Raw genomic sequence first — 19,550 nt, 5'->3', positions numbered from 1 at the left:
GGGAGGGCAGGGAATCACACATATGTAGGTACTAGGTACTAGGTACACCGATGGCCACGCAGGGGAAGACGCAGGTATTTAATTACCTATATGATAGATGGCTTCTTTTAAGTATTACCAAAAACAGAGAGGCTTAGGTTATTTATTTAAAATAAATCATCATCTTAAGAACTTAGGTACCTACTTCACGAATGTACTGAAAGTTTTAATTTAGGTATGACCCATTTCGTACCTTTGTCACAGTGACAATCAATATGAAAGTCGCTAGAGACTAATATTGTCACTGTGACAAGGTACAAAAGTATGAAAGTAAAGGTATGTAAGTAAACATGTAGCTACACCCACTGGGTAAAATTGTATTGATTCTCACTGTATTGCCTAACATCAACATGTACACATACCTACAATTGAGTCGCTTAACTTCAAACTCGGGTAAATCCATCTGTCAGATTATACGATTTTGGTATTAAGAAAAGGTAATAGGGTAGATATTTGCTGAAAGGGTCGAATGGATTTACCCGAGTTTGAAGTTAAGCGACACAATTTATGGCTTAGGAATAAAAAAAAATGGATCATAACTTTAAACTTTCGACCGTACTATGAGTTTTCCTGAAAAATTTTCTCTTCAAAAATGCACTGGAAATATCAAATTTCCGTGGGTAAAATTAAGTTTGGAAAACTCATCGAGTGTATCGGTCCGATAGTCGCAAATCATTCGGCGAACGAGGCAGAACTCTTTAAATAAATAAGCTTGATTTTTAGGGTAAAACGGGACCGTATTACTAAGACTTCGCTGTCCGTCCGTCCGTCCGTCCGTCCGTCCGTCCGTCCGTCCGTCCGTCTGTCACCAGGCTGTATCTCACGAACCGTGATAGCTAGACAGTTGAAATTTTCACAGATGATGTATTTCTGTTGCCGCTATAACAACAAATACTAAAAACAGAATAAAATAAAGATTTAAATGGGGCTCCCATACAACAAACGTGATTTTTGACCAAAGTTAAGCAACGTCGGGAGTGGTCAGTACTTGGATGGGTGACCGTTTTTTTTGCTTTTTTTTTTGCATTATGGTACGGAACCCTTCGTGCGCGAGTCCGACTCGCACTTGGCCGGTTTTTTTTAATATACCTACACACCTAAATTACTAATAGATCCGTAACTAACCAAATATAGACTCTATTATTTTCCAATAAGGATCACGCATGGTAAGTTATTTATCAGCGATGGTAGGTAGTAAGTGTAGGTAACACTTGAATTTATTACACATTTATTTATTATAAGTAGCCACCGTCACAAGCCACCGAAGGCCTGCCAGATCAAATATTGTGTTTAACACCTCGGCTTGGGATCGTGACTGTTCCTTTAGCCGTACAGCATTCTGATTTACACCTTTATTTTTTATTATTATATGTTAAAATTCTGCCAGCGTCGAGGCAGTAAATTGTACATTGCAAATATTGAAAACATAATAAAATTAAGTACTATGCACAACCGAGAAGGTATCCGGCTTCATAACCGGATCGGAATTCGTACCTAAGTGGGTCAAACACATTTTAGAAAAAGGTCACTTCTGCGGACAATACAATCAAAGTTAACGATTCTGGTAAATAGATATCCCGTTTTTCTTATTTGAGTTCGAGTTAGCTTTAAGTTCCCTTAAATTTGCGATGTTTACAGGAAATACGCGAATGAGTTTGCAAAAAAAAATGTGTATAACCCAAGTTGGAGGTGCAAGCACTTATATACTGCTTGTCCTTAGAGTTGGTCAAAGAAGCCCAGTTATCTATCTAAAAGGATAATTTCCGAGATAATAAAACCTACCCTAAGATGTCCTTTCCCAGGACTCAAACCACAGATTATATAATAGTTTTTACGACCATCTCCACTACCACCAAACCAAAACCACCACTCCACTACCACCATACCAAATTCTGCAAATTCATCTAAAGGAGCATTCCATGAAATTGTCTACCGTTTGTCCCGTACAAACGCGAATTTTCTAAAGATTTGCATGTATAAGAGTTTCCTTTTCTATGACAAATGGTAAAAACATGCACAGAAAAATAGTCGCCTGCTTTAAATGCCGAAAAAAATGTCGCAACACAGGAAATAAAATGCGTTTGTACGGGACAGCCCGTGGAATGCCAAATCGGTTCGTGGTTCAGCGGTTAAACCGTAAAGAGGTTAGACAAATAGAAAGACAGAGTTAGGTACTTTAGAATTTAGGTATATACTTAGGTATATTAATATTATCTGCAGTGATTAGTAGGGATAAGTACCTACCCAGGGATTATGGAAACCACGTCTTACACGAACTCGCTTATGTACCTACATATATAAAACCAAATATCATTTCGGACGCTGACGGCGTCTGCCAGTGCCAATCGCTCCAAGTAAATATTGACTCCCAAAATATTGTGGCATGTCATATTTATTTCATTTCTGACTCTAATTTAGCTAATTTGAAGGTTAAAGAAATAGGAGAACCTAATTTTCCCCTCGGATACGTGCTGAAAGTTGTTATTCGATTTTTGTACTAATTACTGGTGATATAGGTATCATCCTAATGTTAGCTATGGCGGTATCACGGCCGCATTTTTATCGCTTGTCACCATGCCTGTCACGTTCTAACAAGTATGCAAGTGCGAAAGTGACGAGCATAGTGACAGGTAATAAAAATCGGGCAAGTGCGAGACGGACTCGCGCACGAAGAGTTCCGTACCATATAAAAAAAAAAAACAAAAAAAAAGCAAAAGAAAAAAACGGTCTCCCATCCAAGTACTGACCACTCCCGACGTTGCTTAACTTTGGTCAAAACTCACGTTTGTTGTAAGTATGGGAGCCCCATTTAAATCTTTATTTTATTCTGTTTTTAGTATTTGTTGTTATAGCGGCAACAGAAATACATCATCTGTGAAAATTTCAACTGTCTAGCTATCACGGTTCGTGAGATACAGCCTGGTGACAGACGGACGGACGGACGGACGGACGGACAGCGAAGTCTTAGTAATAGGGTCCCGTTTTACCCTTTGGGTACGGAACCCTAAAAACGGAACCATGCTGAGCCCGGAGTTCTATGCAGGGGGGGTTAGTTATGTCTGCAGCTAACTGATGTAACATCAGAAAGTTGACCGATTAGAAATCCCATTTATTATTTACATTACCTGATTCATTAATTATACTAAATAAACGAAACTAAACGCTATCTAACTAGTAACTTAATAATATAAAAATAAAAATAAAAATAAAAATCGTTTATTGCAGACCATCAAAGTCCATAGGAGTGTTAGTAACATTCATCTTAATTGCCTAAAGGTTAGTGTACACAAAGAAAATAAAAACAATGAAGAGAATTAATATCTACCCACATTCTGTCAATAAAATTAAAGCGGGTAGTAGAACTACTTAGTTCTGTCAAACATTAGTTCTTTATTAAATAGATATTTACCATGGCTGCTGGCACGGAATCCAACAAGAAAGAGGATAATACATCGCGTAAACGTGGTAAGTTAGTTAATTTCTCCTTGTTTACTAAATTGTATCGTATATTGTAATACGGACAGGTTTTCACAACTCAACGACTAGCATCTATTTTGCGTTGTTTATCTTTCTTTTCAGGTTAGATTTTTTAAATAGCGATACACGATAGCAATGTCACTTTAATTTTTAAGTACGAGTAGGTACCTTACCTTTCGATAAAGCAATATTTAGAGCTAGGTGTCAATATACATGTAGGTATGTGTATTACTGTATGAACAGTCACCTGCAATAATATGTTACGCAACGAAGGTTAAAATATCTGACACGATCTTATTTGCAGAGCCATAAGAGCAGCTAACATATTTTTCCGGCCTTCGAAGAGTAACATATAATTGCAGGTGACTGTACATGGTAAAATCTGTAGCTTTAAGGTACTCTCTGTCATTGGCCTGCGTTTTGATCCTACTGAACACGACACTCTGGAAGTGTAAGGTAGGTAGGTATTAGCAAAGACATATGTATGGTATTAGGTATAGGAGTGATCTTATAAAACAATCACATTAGGTGCCGCCGACATCGGGCTATGGTATGGGCTATGACTGCATGGTATTAAAGTAAATAAAAAAAAATAAAGGAACCTCATCAAGCCCTTACAAGCGCCTCGTCTAGATGTAGTCGTCGAGTCGTCGTCTTTCTATATGTCTGTATCTAATTCTGCATTTAGGCGTCATTAGGGTGGTATTCCTCCTGTCCAATTTATTTGTGCAATGCCATTGCGTCTCACTCTCTCATTAAAGTAAAATGTGAGACGCAATATACATTGCACAGATGGAATACCATCCTTAGTCACTTGAGATGTGTCGAGTCTTTGGGGTGTAATTAAAAAAAAAATACGTCAGTTTCTGAAGCCAATCGTTTATATTATTTATTTATTTTATTATTATTTATTACTAGGTAGTAGGTAGTATTAAAAGCTTCTGAAATACTTGTCCTGTGGAATTAATATTATTATCACTGTTAAAATTTGTCACGGTGATAATACTTTGTGTGTCTTGTTTATTTGCCATTTCATCAGATTTATTGTTCATAGGGTAGTAAATTTCGGTAATAAAGTTACTTACAGTAAACGGGCTTTTATAGACATTTTATTGTCCAAGGCCGTTTATACAAAATATTATTGTATTATGCATTCTAGAAAGGGGTAAATAATAAATATTCAGTGATTTGTAGTCACGCCTGCAAATTGGGTCAAAATGATAATTTTGGACAGATTGTACTAAAAAGTAATTTTTAGCAAACAACGCCCCTCCAGAGAAAATAATAAAGAATTATTAATTTTTGTTTTTAGCATAGACTTATAATATATAGAGACGGTGTCTCAGCGAGCTGTCACTGTTGCCACTTTTGTTTAGTGTACGATTAACAATGAGGCCCACGTTGCTGTAGCCATGTCGATAAAGTCATATCGATAAACTATCGACATTTCTTGCAATTTTAATTTTACTTCAAAGGCTTAACGATACCTAAAATTACCAAAAACGCTTTTATTCTTTATTGTGGTTATCAGATCACAATTTTATAGTCACGCCGCAGCAGGGAACCAAGGGAAAGTTCAGATATTTAATTAAAATACATGAATACGTCCTAAAATAGGTGTTCCGCAATAATTGAATTATATTATTGTATTATAATATAATCATTATCCATTAGCATTTACAATTATGTTTATGTTTAACGAAGATATTGAAGCTTCAATTAATCGCTATTTCGTTCCGCTGTGTAGCGTTTATCGATATATAACATGATTAAAATCGACTTTTCACATCCCTAAAAGAGCACACATATACGCTTTTACGCACACATATGTCAGCCTGGGCGCATCAAGAAAGGCAACACTTGATTTGAAGTCCACCTTGTCAACAGTATGGTTGTCCTTTTTTGACAAACGGCATTTTTAAAAGAGCGAGGAGAGAGAAATGATACTAGTTGCTGCGACGTGAAAGAGAACAGAAAACGTTGGGCCCTTGGTTTTTAGTGTCATCTAGGAATTTTAGTATAAACTATTTTAAGCTTTGATTTTAGCGCCATCTAGTTAAAAAAAGTATTTACTTCTGTATAACACTAGCGAACGATGAGCGGACGTTCTGTTATGAGCGCCATCTAGATAATTGAGAATGACTTAAATTATTTTTGCTTTTAGCGTCATCTAGTACTGATTTTATGAACTTCCTATGTCATGAGTTGACGTTAGTCATAGACAAATTAAACAGTTTTCTTAAAAGAATATTTCCGTTTAGAAATTTATTTTATTAAGTTTATCATTGCTATTTAATTCCAAATTAACAAATACTTATCTTCACTTTTGTATTTACAATGAAATGTACTTGCATGTGTAAAGAAATTATATCATTTTCGCCATTTCTCAACGTTTTTTTCGCCAATTTGTCTATGGTCAACTCTATTATTTTGCGCCTGCGCACTTGATGGTCTACGCGACGTACCTACATAAAATCATTTTGTGGAAAATTTGAAGTTTGTTGATATATTGGTGACAAACCATTCATATTATTTATGAAAGCTTCGTGCTAATTACCATTCCAGGCGCGAGGCTGTGATCATCAGGTGGTGGTCAGCCTGGATGCGTTCAGTCACTATTGTTGTACAGTTCGAGCGGTGTACGGTAGCCATCTTGGAATCGAACAAAGCTTCAGATGTGTAGTTTGTCTGTTTATCAATAATTTTTGTGCATTTTGTTGTAAATAGTTTGTATGTTTAGGATATGTACGAAACGTTCGTCCACATGTGTAAATAGCTATGGCTGCGACAAGAAAATTACAAGGTAATTGTCATGTTATCAGGTTAGAGATTGACCCCAACCGATATACGTGTTCTAGAGCATTATTGTCAGATTGACGACTCCTCTGCCATCCTGGCGGTGAAGAGCTCTGCTAGACGGTGGCTAACATATTGTAGCGAATATTTCCATAACGTGGCATATAAGAAGTATTCAAGCTCCTCTTGACAGTTCATAGCCGCGATGCTGATACTATTGAGTCGTTAGTTTTTTTCGATTTCTTGAATTGTAATACGAGTGATAATTCGAAAGCATCAAGTTTAATTACTCCAGCGATAGGGCTTAAGTACATTGTTGTTGAAAACTAGCATTGTTTTTGTTTAAAAACAAGGTTGCAAACAGGTTTTTTGTTTCTTATGTTAATATGGACGTATGTTGCTTGCAGGTGAAATAGACAGGTGTTTAAAAAAGGTAACGGAAGGGGTGGAGACGTTTGAGGACATTTGGCAGAAGGTTCACAATGCCACTAACAGTAACCAGAAGGAGAAGTATGAGGCAGATCTCAAGAAGGAAATTAAGAAACTCCAGAGGTTACGAGATCAAATCAAGTCTTGGATCGCCTCCGGAGAGATTAAGGATAAGAGTACACTTTTAGAATATAGGAAACTAATAGAAACGGTGAGTACCAACATATTACTACCTTTACATTGTGACAAAAACAGTAAAAATGTCAAGCATATTATTGATATGAATGGGTGACACATTTTTCTACATGTAGGTAGAATTTTCTTGTAAGAAAAACATCGTTTTTCTATACTACCCATTGTTCAACTAATAGTCATAACCTCAAATAATAAAATAAAGTACAACATAATAAGAACTATGAGTAACATATATTTAAAAAAAAAACGTGATAATAACCTTTATTATATACACATGAAAATATATTAAATTGATCCATTCGATCATAATATCTTCAGCTATGCCGTTGGATGATTTGAGGTTTGGCTAGATAATCTGAATGATTAAAAATACAACAAACCAATCTTTGTAAAACAGCAACCATGGGATACAAATCCTTCTTATATTAAATTGGCAAATATCCCTATGTGTAGTGTAAGGGTTTATTATTCCAACAACTCCAAACTTGGTCTATGTGTGGTATTCCATCTGCTCAATACATTGGTCCAATATGTATTGCGTCTCACATTTTTGCTTAATGAGAGAGTGAGACTCAATTACATTGGACAGGTAGAATACCACCCTTTGCCACCTGTAGCACAAGGCAAGGTGTAAAGCCCAACCAAAATTATATCATTTATCTATTTATAGTAGTCAGTCTAACTGTATTTTTTTGTATTTCGTAACTTGTTTATCTCCAAACAACACTGCTTATATTTGACACAGATACTGTTAAATTTGAATACAGTGTAAACATCACATTTACATATGGCAGATTGTTTACGCAAAACTGGTTTTGATGGTATTATCATATAAAATAACTACTTTGTTTACAAAATAAGTAAAAAACATGGAAAAATACCTGTTACACTATGTAGACTATCTCTGTACTTTTCTTAACCCTTAATTTGATAATGTCTCTCTTTTTGTTTTATTTTCCTGATCGGAATCATTAGTAGTACTAAGCACTTGAGCGCCGAGGAGACTTGAACTCACAACCTTCTGTGTTTTTAGGGGTTAAAATCAGGGATGTTGCGAATATTCGCATCCGCATCCGCGGAACATCGCATTATTTTCAACATCCGCATACGCATAAAATCGATGCGGAGCTCATGCGGATGCGGATGTTCCTGTTACCAAGTCGGTAACAGGAACGTCTAAGCGGCGGCGTAAGTGCTAGGTGATTTCGTCATTATATATAACGAAATCGTCTAGATCCCGAAAAGTCGGCCAAGTTACTGTTTATTAAATAAAACGCACCTATACCTACTATATTCTTGCTCAAATACTAAACGTTTCGTTTTTTTTAAAAAAAATTACTAAAAATTTAATATTTGACGTTTTTTAAGTACCAAATCTTGACATCCGCATCCGCATCCGTGGATGTGAGGCTTTAAATATCCGCATCCGCATCCGCGGATGTCAAAAAATCTGCATCCGCAACATCCCTGGTTAAAATACACCTCTCGTAGACCAATTAGACTAGAACCAGCCTAACATATGTTTGAATGGAATTCTATTATCGTAATTGAGGTTATTGAACTCTGTAAATTATTAAAAATCAATTAATAGCTCTCCAACTTTTTTTATTCTTACATAGCAAAAAATCTGTTGACATTTTACTTATGACGCATCATACAATATGCTAAATGTGTCTCACAATCATTTAAATTGGCCTGACATAATGTTAATGTCGATCAGTAATAAAATATTAATGATGTTTTTCAGTAGCTCAGTCTTAATTAAGTACTTAAATGACTAAATAAGTAATTATTTGAACACAATTATCCTTGTTGTTCTTTAAAAATGTTACTAGAATATATATCGGATGTAATATATTATAATCAGATGATTATAATGGTTACAATAATTGCATTACTTATCTTTTCTCAAAAATGGACGGCAAAGTCGACTTTGCCATTTAAAAAATAGGTCGCGAAGTGCGGAGTTTATGGTCAGTCAAAAATTAAAAAGTTAAAAACATTGCAGTCTCGATTTTGGGACTGCAATGTTGCATACAAATTCCATTATTTGTCGAGTTCAAAACTTTTTAAAAGTTTAAATGGCCATATCAAATAAAGGCACAGGCCCATTAAACAGCCAAACAGATGATAAGTACTTATTATAATAATGTTGGTATCGCGACTATTTAGCTGTCTCAAATAGGTTGGCGTATTTTCGGCAGAAAATACACTTCTATTTTAAAATTAAAAAATAAAAAGCCGGCAAAGGAAACTTTTTCAATTGTTTCTACTTTTTTCTGTGAAAATATATACGTAAGAACGTTGCTTTTGTAAAATATTTCTATTATATTTATATTTCTTGCACCATTTTTGAGAAAAGCACTATATATGACTCGGCTGGAAGGCTACTTGCTGGCTTCGGATTCAATTAAACGGACTCCCAAGGTCGTCCGTTTAAAACTAATCCTCAGCCTGCAAGTAGCTACTTCCGAGCCTCGACAATAATGTACTATTTATTATTAGACGAAAAAGTAGGAAAGAAAGCAGAGGTCACGAAATACATAGTTAAACGAAAAAGTAATTACCTTCCAAGGGTCACCAATACGCTTATTATAAAATTCTTAGGTACAAATGGTCAAGTTCTTATTGATAAAAATAAAAAGCATATTCTGCTATATCTTTGTTATGCTAACCTAAAATTGTTACCTCGTAATACCCAAGCCAATATTTGCGCTTTTGAATTTGGAACTTTTTTTTATTTCTATAAGAGTTCATAACTCGAAATTAATTTGTACTTCTACAAGTACGCGGGGACTTACGAAGTTAACTAAATCTTACTTATGCTGCTTGTTAGTATAAAACCTTACAAACACCATAACATGATTGCAAACTTTGAATGAAGCCATTACTAACAAAGGCAGTTGTTAAGTTTTATATAACTTTGAATGGAAACCTTGTTTTGGCTGAAGTGAAGGCTTGTTGCTAAGGTTCTAGTTTTGGTGGTGCAAACAAACTTTCACATATGCCAAATTGGCTTCTTATTTACGCAGTTACATATACGCGGTTACGCTAAATGCCTACAACGTAATAAATAAATATATGTAGTTGTGTACATACATTTTTTCAATTCATTCAATATGTTTATATCAGGCTAAACAAACAAAACAAACAAACAAAATTTACTTTATTCATGTAGGCCTAGCAACAAGCTCTTATGAATCGTAATTAATCTTAATCTAATTATCAGAGCAATTTATTGATGTTAATATTATTCCATAATAAAATTGGATTATTATACATATCAAATTTAACACTAAAAATTTCACAAAAGGATCGTCAAACATTAAAAAGATTGTATAAAAAAATACTAGTCTAGAATTTCTAGAATAAAATCTAAATGTCAAAAAAAAAGCATAAGTGACAAAAGAAGTAGATAGTATTACATCGGAATATCCATTTCCTCATCAATAATCAAATATACCTAATAAATAAATAATCATTTCGAATAACAATTAATCCCACGTTGTAATATCATTCATGTAGTCTTGTGTGGTATAATAAGCTTTAGAAATAAGTTTACGCTTTACATAATTCTTAAATTTATTAATAGATAATTCAGTAATATGGTTTGGAAGTTTATTATAAAATCTTACACAATTACCCATGAATGATTTTTTAATTTTATGGAGCCGAGTGAAGGGCACTGCGAGCTTATGTTTATTTCTAGTATTAATATTATGGATTTCACAATTTTTCCTAAAATTTACAATATTTTTATGTACGTACAGAATATTCTCATAAATGTATTGACAGTGCACTGTCATTATGTCAATTTCCTTAAATTTATCTCTAAGCGAGTCTCTATGGTTCATTTTGTATATTGCTCGAATAGCCCTCTTCTGCAGAACAAAAATGGTATTTATCTCTGAAGCACCGCCCCACAGTAAAATACCATATGCCATAATGCTATGGAAGTAACTAAAATATACTAATCGAGCTGTTTTCACATCAGTTAACTGACGGATTTTGCTCACTGCAAAAGCTGCAGAGCTCAGTCTATTCGAAAGAGTAGCAATATGGGGACCCCACTGGAGTTTAGAATCTAAAGTTATACCAAGAAAAACTGCACTATCAACTAATTCCAATTCCTCATCCTTCACAATGACACTTGTTTGCACATGCCTTACGTTACTACTAGTGACAAACTTAATACATTTAGTCTTTTTCTCATTTAACAGTAAATTATTAACATTGAACCAATTTACTACTTTTGAAATAGCATTGTTTACATCATTGTAAGCTTGTTGCTGTCGTTTGACTTTGAAAATAAGTGAGGTGTCGTCTGCAAACAATACTATATCATGGTGGGTCTTAATAAGGAATGGCAAGTCATTTATGTAGATAAGGAACAGGAAAGGCCCCAATATTGACCCCTGTGGAACACCCATAGAGACCAATGACCCAGGTGATCGCTGTCCACTCACATCGACCCTTTGTATTCTACCATTTAAGTAGGACTTAAGTAAATTCAGTGCCGATCCTCTAACTCCGTAATAATGAAGTTTCCTGATTAATGTTTCATGACAAACACAGTCGAAGGCCTTAGATAAATCACAGAAGACACCTAAAGCATCTCGTGACTCCTCCCAGGCATCGAAAATATGCTTAATTAGCTCAACACCAGCATCGGTTGTTGAGCGACCCCGTGTAAAACCAAACTGCTTATTATGCATCAAATTATTAACGTTAAAATGTCGTACTAATTGAGAAAGAACTAATTTTTCAAAAATCTTGCTAAATGTTGGTAGCACAGATATCGGTCTAAAGTTAGTGGGGTCAGAGCTGCTACCAGATTTAAATAAAGGAATTACTTTACTATGTTTCATTAGATCAGGAAACTCGCCGCAATCAACACTGTTGTTAAATATAACTACCAAGTCAGGCGCTACAATTTCTACTAAGGATTTGACAGCATGGACAGAGACTCCCCAGAGGTCATTAGTTTTTTTGACATTAATTGATTTAAACGCCTTTATTACATCTGAGGTACAAACATGTTCAAAATGAAGGTCTCCACAACACTCTGGAGCGTTATGTTTTAATAATGTAACAGCAGATGAGGGTGATGAATTTAAATCCTTAGTTGTGGATACTGGTACCTCGGTGAAAAATTTTTCAAATTCTGTAGCTACTTCTAAATTGGAATCTATAATTTTGTTATCAATGTTTAGTTTAAGTTCTTTAATTGTATGTTTCGAGCGACCAGTCTCCACATTTATAACTTTCCAGGTTGCTTTAACAATGTCGGAACTACTTTTTATTTTCTGACTTAGATAATTTCGCTTAGCTATATGACAATCTACTTTAAACTTCTTCGAATACTCCTTCACATGTTCTTTAAATTCATCACTCTGATTAAACCGCCGTTCCTCATATAAGGCATACAGTTCACGTCTTCTTTGATGTAAGTCCGCAGTAGCCCACTCACTAAAAACTGATGCACCACTAACTACGACCGATTTTGAGGTGAATATCGCATTATAATGATCCATAAAAGTGTGAAAGAATGAATTATACATACTATTAGGACTCATATCGGAAGACAAAAAGGGTAGCGCCTGAACTAAACTTAGCTTCATTCTTTCCACGCGGTCCGAGGTTACTGGTACAAAAGTTATTTGTTTTCTCATGGTATTTTTCCTTAATGCCTCAAATACCATTAATTGACCTAAGTGGTCTGATTCTAAATTGCTGATAACTTTTTTAGCAATAGGAAAAATATCTGTGAAAATATTATCTATACAGGTTGCACTAGTAGCAGTCACTCTAGTGGGCTCCATAAACATGTGGTTGAGATTACAAGATTTAAAAAGATTCAATAATCTACAAGACATTGTTGAATTTTCCATAATATTTACATTAAAGTCGCCGCATATAAGCAATTTCTTACTAGAAGATGATATTTTAAGTAGGGCAGATTCCATTATGTTTTCAAATAATTCAAAATTACTTAATGGCGGCCTATACACACAGACAACAATAAATTGCTCTAATTCTACTGCACTTAGTTCTATAGTCCGTTCAACAGACATGGATACAATGTCCTTACGTTCCTTAAATTTTAACTGACTATTTAATATAATTAATGACCCACCATGTATGGAACTAAGTCTGGTGAACGAACTTCCTGCCTGGTGATTATTAAATTGGGGCATTAATTCATTATTATTTAACCAATGTTCAGTAAGACATAAAATATCAATATTAAAATCATTCAAAAAAAGTTCTATCTGTAAATTTTTCCCTCTAATACATTGAATATTTTGATGCACCAGGTGGATATACTTTCCATGTTTGCAGTATTTTTCATTATATTTATTTAAAACTAAATTGCCAGAGACAGAATCTTTTGTCTTAACAGCTAGTTTAAATCTATTAAATCATTGGTTATGACTGGAACCAATTCCATGTTCATACTGGGCTGCTCAATAGGAGCAGAATTGTCTGCCAAATTCTTGGCAGAAATGTCAAGTAAATATGATAGCGATAAAGCTATTTGTCTTTTGTAATAATTTGAAAGGCAACACTTGCCTTTAGTCAAAAACACCATAGACATATGGTATTTACTAACAAAATTGTTAGTGTCAATTATGCTAAACTTACTACTATATGTACAAAGATTATATAGAGATATATTTAACTTATGTCTAGTGGTATTTTCTGCCTCTGACATTTGCTCACAATAGGGGAATGTGAAAAAAATAATTTCATGCACTGCAAGCGAGTTTAACTGTTCAAAGTATTTAATTAAATTATTTTTGTTCACATTACCCCTATTCCCCATAAGAATAAGCAGTGTTGTCTTAGAATTAATATTACTGTCATTTAAAATTTGTTTTAAGATATTTTCAAAGCTACTGTGAGGCAGACAATTGCTGATTGTACTAAGTCCCTTTAGGTAAAAGCTTAAAAATGAGCTCATATTGCTTCCAATTTCATCAGAATACATAATAACATTAGGTTTAGGTGTGCTTTGTTGTGTAGTGTGGAAGGAGCTATTATCATTTACATGCTGTTGTGGTAAACCGTCACACAGGCTTAGGTCGAGTAAACTGGTCGACGAATGTTCAGTCACTTGCTTACATGACTGGGCATTGGTCAGTGACTCAAACCGTTCTGAATTAAGCTAGCTAAAATGCCCATAGATAAAACAAAAAAATAACAATGTCAAATCAAAATCAAAGTAACATAAATTTGAAATACAAATTGAGTTACAAATAAATAATAATAAAATTTAAGTACAACATTTTAGTGTAAATGACTAATTGACTATGTTATTAGTATGATGACGATTCTGACCTACCCCATTACAAAATGTGTTCTACTATTCATATAGCAACAATAAACTCTAAAAAATGTGTAAAAACCATGATTTGATGTCTATTTTATTTTAAAAATGAACTGTATAAAGGTTATCAGTTATAAATATATTTCTGTTATTTAGAAATTGGGTGTATGATTCAGTGATAAATATGTTTATATGATATTAGTTTTATATACCAATATAAAACTACCTATGTCCTATATGAAATGAACTTTTAATTTAAAGACTGGGTTCTTAATCTTTCTATATTTTTGCACTTAATGTCAAGGCTTTATTATATCTTTAGGAACCCTGATTCAGGAGACATGCTAGACATTTTTGATTGATTTTACTAAGTTTGTACATGGAACTTAACCTTTTCTTGGCAAGACTAATTGATATACTGATCAAGCATTTCTTTGTGTGATTTTCTTGCTTAGAAATACTCTTCTAATTAATTTCCAAATTTATTTTCCAGCAAATGGAAAGGTTCAAAGTAGTGGAACGGGAGACGAAGACGAAGGCGTACTCGAAGGAGGGCCTCGGCGCCGCGCAGAAGCTAGACCCCGCGCAGAAGGAACGCGACGAGATGTCCGCGTGGCTCGTGCAGTCCATCGACGCGCTCAACTTACAGGTGAGAGCACTGACCACAGGTGGATCTACTGTCTTTGTATTAAGGTTCAAAGTAGTGGAACGGGAGATGGAAGACGAAGACGTACTCGAAGGAGGGCCTCGGCGCCGCGCAGAAGCTAGACCCCGCGCAGAAGGAACGCGACGAGATGTCCGCGTGGCTCGTGCAGTCCATCGACGCGCTCAACTTACAGGTGAGAGCACTGACCACAGGTGGATCTACTGTCTTTGTATTAAGGTTCAAAGTAGTGGAACGGGAGATGGAAGACGAAGACGTACTCGAAGGAGGGCCTCGGCGCCGCGCAGAAGCTAGACCCCGCGCAGAAGGAACGCGACGAGATGTCCGCGTGGCTCGTGCAGTCCATCGACGCGCTCAACCTACAGGTGAGAGCCAGCATAAAAGCCCTATTTCGATGGTTCAAGAAGAAGTGCATGCGATTTTCTATACAAAATATTTGGTTGGAAACCAATTAAGTGAATTTTGCTCTTAAAACCCGCTTTATTTGTTGATATACAATCTGGTGTAAAGATGCCTAATCCCTCTTTCATTAAAAAATGTAAGAATATGAATAAATACATAGCACCAAAAGTTTTTTACATATTGCAGTGTGTAAATACAATTATTTGTTTTTTATTATCACTAACTCGTGGCGCCACTATGCTAATTGTGTTTGTCAATGTGTATTATTTTCATTCAACACCTAATTATCTCTTATCTTGCTGTTTATTTTTAATATTTTACTATCTGATATAACTATGAGGTATAATTACTTTCTGATTACCTTTACACAGCGGTGAAAATACAGTTTTATTGCACACCTCACATACTCGTAGTTTACAATAAATGTAATATTTAGTACTAAAAACATTAACCGAACAATTAGGAATAACCTCCTAAACATCATTATTTATCACTATCAGCAGTATTTGATAGCTTATCCCACCTGTCACTGTTAAACAAAAAGTTATAGAGAGCTTTTTGATAGGAGACTATCACGTTAATTTCATTTGACTTGCCCACAATTGCCCTGAGCAACCATTAAAGCTTATTCTAATGAGTGAGAAAGATGTCATTCAACTCATGCGTTAGAGGGACAATCTGATTTGTTGTTTATTTGATTTATTAGTTTTTTCTTAACCTTTAGCCTACGAATTGCGAATCCGGCTGCCACGTCACAGGCTTAGCCTAGTGTGGGGCCACAGGATACCTATCGATATTTGTTAACAAGGTTCTTACCAAATAAATATTATTCTTCTTCTTCTACAGTCGGTTTTTATCAAACTGTACGAATTGTGTATGTAGACCTATATTGAAATCTGTTTATACCTATAGAAGGATCTATTTCTATATTTCAAGTATTCCTGGTAGATTGAAACCATATGCGCCTCGCTAGCCGCCTTTGCCGACCTCTGACCTTACCTAACCATGTCCCGTTAAAAACTTGCCACATGTGGCTTACCACGATTTACCGACCCCTGACTTATCCTAACATTTTCTATTTACATTTACAGGTTGATCAGTTCGAGTCGGAGATCGAGTCGCTGCTGGTCGGCAAGAAGAAGCGGCTGGACAAAGAGAAGCAGGATCGCATGGAGGAGCTCAAACAGAAGCTAGAGAAGCACCGCTTTCACATCAAAAAGCTCGAAACCCTGCTGCGCATGCTAGACAACATGTCCGTTGAAGTTGAACAGGTAATAACAAATAAATATTACTGATTAACACCCTATTATCTTAGCGTTTGTGTCCTAAAGGAGCTTAGGTCCGCTTCCGGATTGGAAAAAATTACGTAGCGGCTTACGAAAGCGAATGGTCAAGTTTGAAGTAGTAGAGGAGAATCTATGCCTTTAGGAATAAGTCCAGTCTCTTACCGACTCTTATTTCACCGTTTTCCTTTACTGAAGAGCAACTGGTAAAAATCAAATTGGGACAGGAATCCCGAAAACACATCCTATGCTTTGAAAATATCCATAGTATATAAGTCTGTTGCGCTCTACTACATAGTAATTATTGCAAGATAAATTACGACATGGCCCCTGCTGCACAAATATAAAAATTAACTAAACATAATTAACTAAGTTTGAAAGTCTGAGGCTGACATTTAATTTAATTATTTGACTAAAATATACCAACTTAGCAACCTAACATTTTCTTTGTACGATATTCGCGCTTAATCACTTTTCTTTCTAAATTCCAGATAAAAAGGATCAAAGACGACGTAGAATACTACATAGACTCATACTTAGAACCCGGCTTCGAAGAAAACGAGTACATATACGATGATATCAACGGTTTGGACGAGATAGAACTCAGTGGCGTCGGGCTACCATCCTCCGCGACTACAGACTCTAATAGTAACGAGTCAAACGGCTCGCCCACTAGCATTATATCAGGTACTTTACATAGTACATATACATACAACCAGGCTTTTAAGAGAACAATTACATATACGATGACGTCAACGGTTTGGACGAGATAGAACTCAGTGGCGTCGGGCTACCATCCTTCGCGACTACAGACTCTAATAATAACGAGTCAAACGGCTCGCCCACTAGCATTATATCAGGTACTTTACATAGTACATATACATTTAACCAGGCTTTTAAGAGAACGAGTACATATACGACGTTATCAAAGGTTTGGACGAGATAGAACTCAGTGGCGTCGGGCTACCATCCTCCGCGACTACAGACTCTAATAGTAACGAGTCAAACGGCTCGCCCACTAGCATAATATCAGGTACTTTACATAGTACATATACATACAACCAGGCTTTTAAGAGAACGAGTATATATACAATGACGTCAACGGTTTGGACGAGATAGAACTCAGTGGCGTCGGGCTACCATCCTCCGCGACTACAGACTCTAATAGTAACGAGTCAAACGGCTCGCCCACTAGCATTATATTAGGTACTTTACATAGTACATATACATTCAACCAGGCTTTTAAGAGAACGAGTATATATACGATGACGTCAACAGTTTGGACGAGGTAGAACTCAGTGGCGTCGGGCTACCATCCTCCGCGACTACAGACTCTAATAGTAACGAGTCAAACGGCTCGCCCACTAGCATTATATCAGGTACTTTACATAGGACATATACATTCAACCAGGCTTTTAAGAGAACGAGTATATATACGATGACCTCAACGGTTTGGACGAGATAGAACTTAGTGGCGTCGGGCTACCATCCTCCGCCACTACAGACTCTAATAGTAACGAGTCAAACGGCTCGCCCACTAGCATTATATCAGGTACTTTACATAGTACATATACATACAAACACCTGAAACCCGGTTATAGTGATATATAAATAAATGGGAGAGTGTTACAATTATAAATAACCAATAACTATTGAATAATACGTTTTTACATTTGAAAATTACAAATAATTTCTACTTTCTGTGGAAAACTTTGGATACTCTCAATATTTGTAAACATGTACGTAATCGTTTGGGTCGTTGAGCCATTGAAATAAGTATACGTAATCCAAACACATTATAAAAATGAAAATTTCCCTATTTTATACTCTAATTTAATGCGGGGAAGGTTCAAAATCGGTGAACATATATTCCACGAATACCAATTAGTTGAACGTGTATTTTGGCACAGTTTCTTTGCTGATTGGAAACTGTCAACGCCACTGGATATTATAACTGCTGTGTTAATATTATCTCTCAACGCTCAACTCACGGCTGCTCCAAGCAGTAAATAGGCTACAGTCTGGCAAGCAACAAATAAAATATATCATGCGTAAAGGGGCCCACAGATTACCAGTTCGCCGGACGATATCAGCCTGTCAGTTGTTCGGAACTGTCAAATTTTGCTTTTAACTAACAGGCCGATATCGTCCGGCGAACTGGTAATCAGTGGGCCCCATTAGGGGCAAAATTATATAACGCGGTTAACGCTGGGTTCTGCTCGTGAGAAATCTGTAGATATTATGTGCTCTGTGGTGCTTCCATTATGCAGTAAGATTGACAGTTATGCCTTAAGACGAAAGTGGAGGACCCGCGCGTAATCGCCTTTCCATACAAACGGAGTCCTCATTTTGCTCTCTGTTTATTAACATTATTGAAAATATTTTAACACAATTTGTTGTATACCAACCACAGCTATGGCCCTACGTTCGATTTTTTTCGAATTATAAATTATTATAAGAGCATTTAAAAATTTAAATGTTTTTGCTCCTAATTTTTACCATTAGTAAAAAAATCGGGGGCATGCTATGGTTAATATACATCCAATTACGTAAAAAAATGGAGAGGAAAATGGGAACTACGTTTGTATGGAGAAACGGCCGTGCCCTTTCCTCTTAAATCATGAGTATCATGACTTTTTCATTATGATCAATATGCTAAATATTTTCTTACACCTATTGACGTAATATTTCTTTCAGTACTCACGTTTGTTCTTTCTCATTTCAGGAACAAGTCCCATTCCGTCTCCCACGTTAGAAGTCCACAACCACTCCACAGATTCCATAGACATTGAGAAGAAAAAGAAAGAGGAGGTCATAGCGAAAGTGAGTACCATAGACAACACGATCATTCATTCATCATCTAACATTATTATACTGTATATTTAGTACAATGTGGAGTATTGATTTTCCAAATTGATTTTGTTGTTGGTTTTGG

At 35.7% G+C, this 19,550-nt stretch overlaps 1 protein-coding gene across 1 annotated transcript in view; it reads left to right on the top strand.

The window, feature by feature from the left end:
* The first annotated feature begins 5,959 nt into the window (after positions 1-5,959).
* Positions 5,960-19,550, top strand: part of LOC134796307 (CCR4-NOT transcription complex subunit 3) — a 34,381-nt gene continuing 20,790 nt past the window's right edge. Inside the window, exons 1-6 of the mRNA XM_063768391.1 lie at positions 5,960-6,319; positions 6,720-6,952; positions 14,760-14,915; positions 16,424-16,603; positions 17,107-17,314; positions 19,341-19,438. Of these exons, the coding sequence (XP_063624461.1) occupies positions 6,295-6,319; positions 6,720-6,952; positions 14,760-14,915; positions 16,424-16,603; positions 17,107-17,314; positions 19,341-19,438 (900 nt within the window). The 5' untranslated portion in view covers positions 5,960-6,294. The remainder of the gene's footprint in view (positions 6,320-6,719; positions 6,953-14,759; positions 14,916-16,423; positions 16,604-17,106; positions 17,315-19,340; positions 19,439-19,550) is intronic.

The sequence above is a fragment of the Cydia splendana genome, chromosome 13 (assembly GCF_910591565.1).
Source record: "Cydia splendana chromosome 13, ilCydSple1.2, whole genome shotgun sequence".
Classification (NCBI taxonomy): Eukaryota; Metazoa; Arthropoda; class Insecta; order Lepidoptera; family Tortricidae; genus Cydia; species Cydia splendana.
Note: the sequence above shows the minus strand (reverse complement) of the source record. Positions and strands in the feature narration are given on the sequence as shown.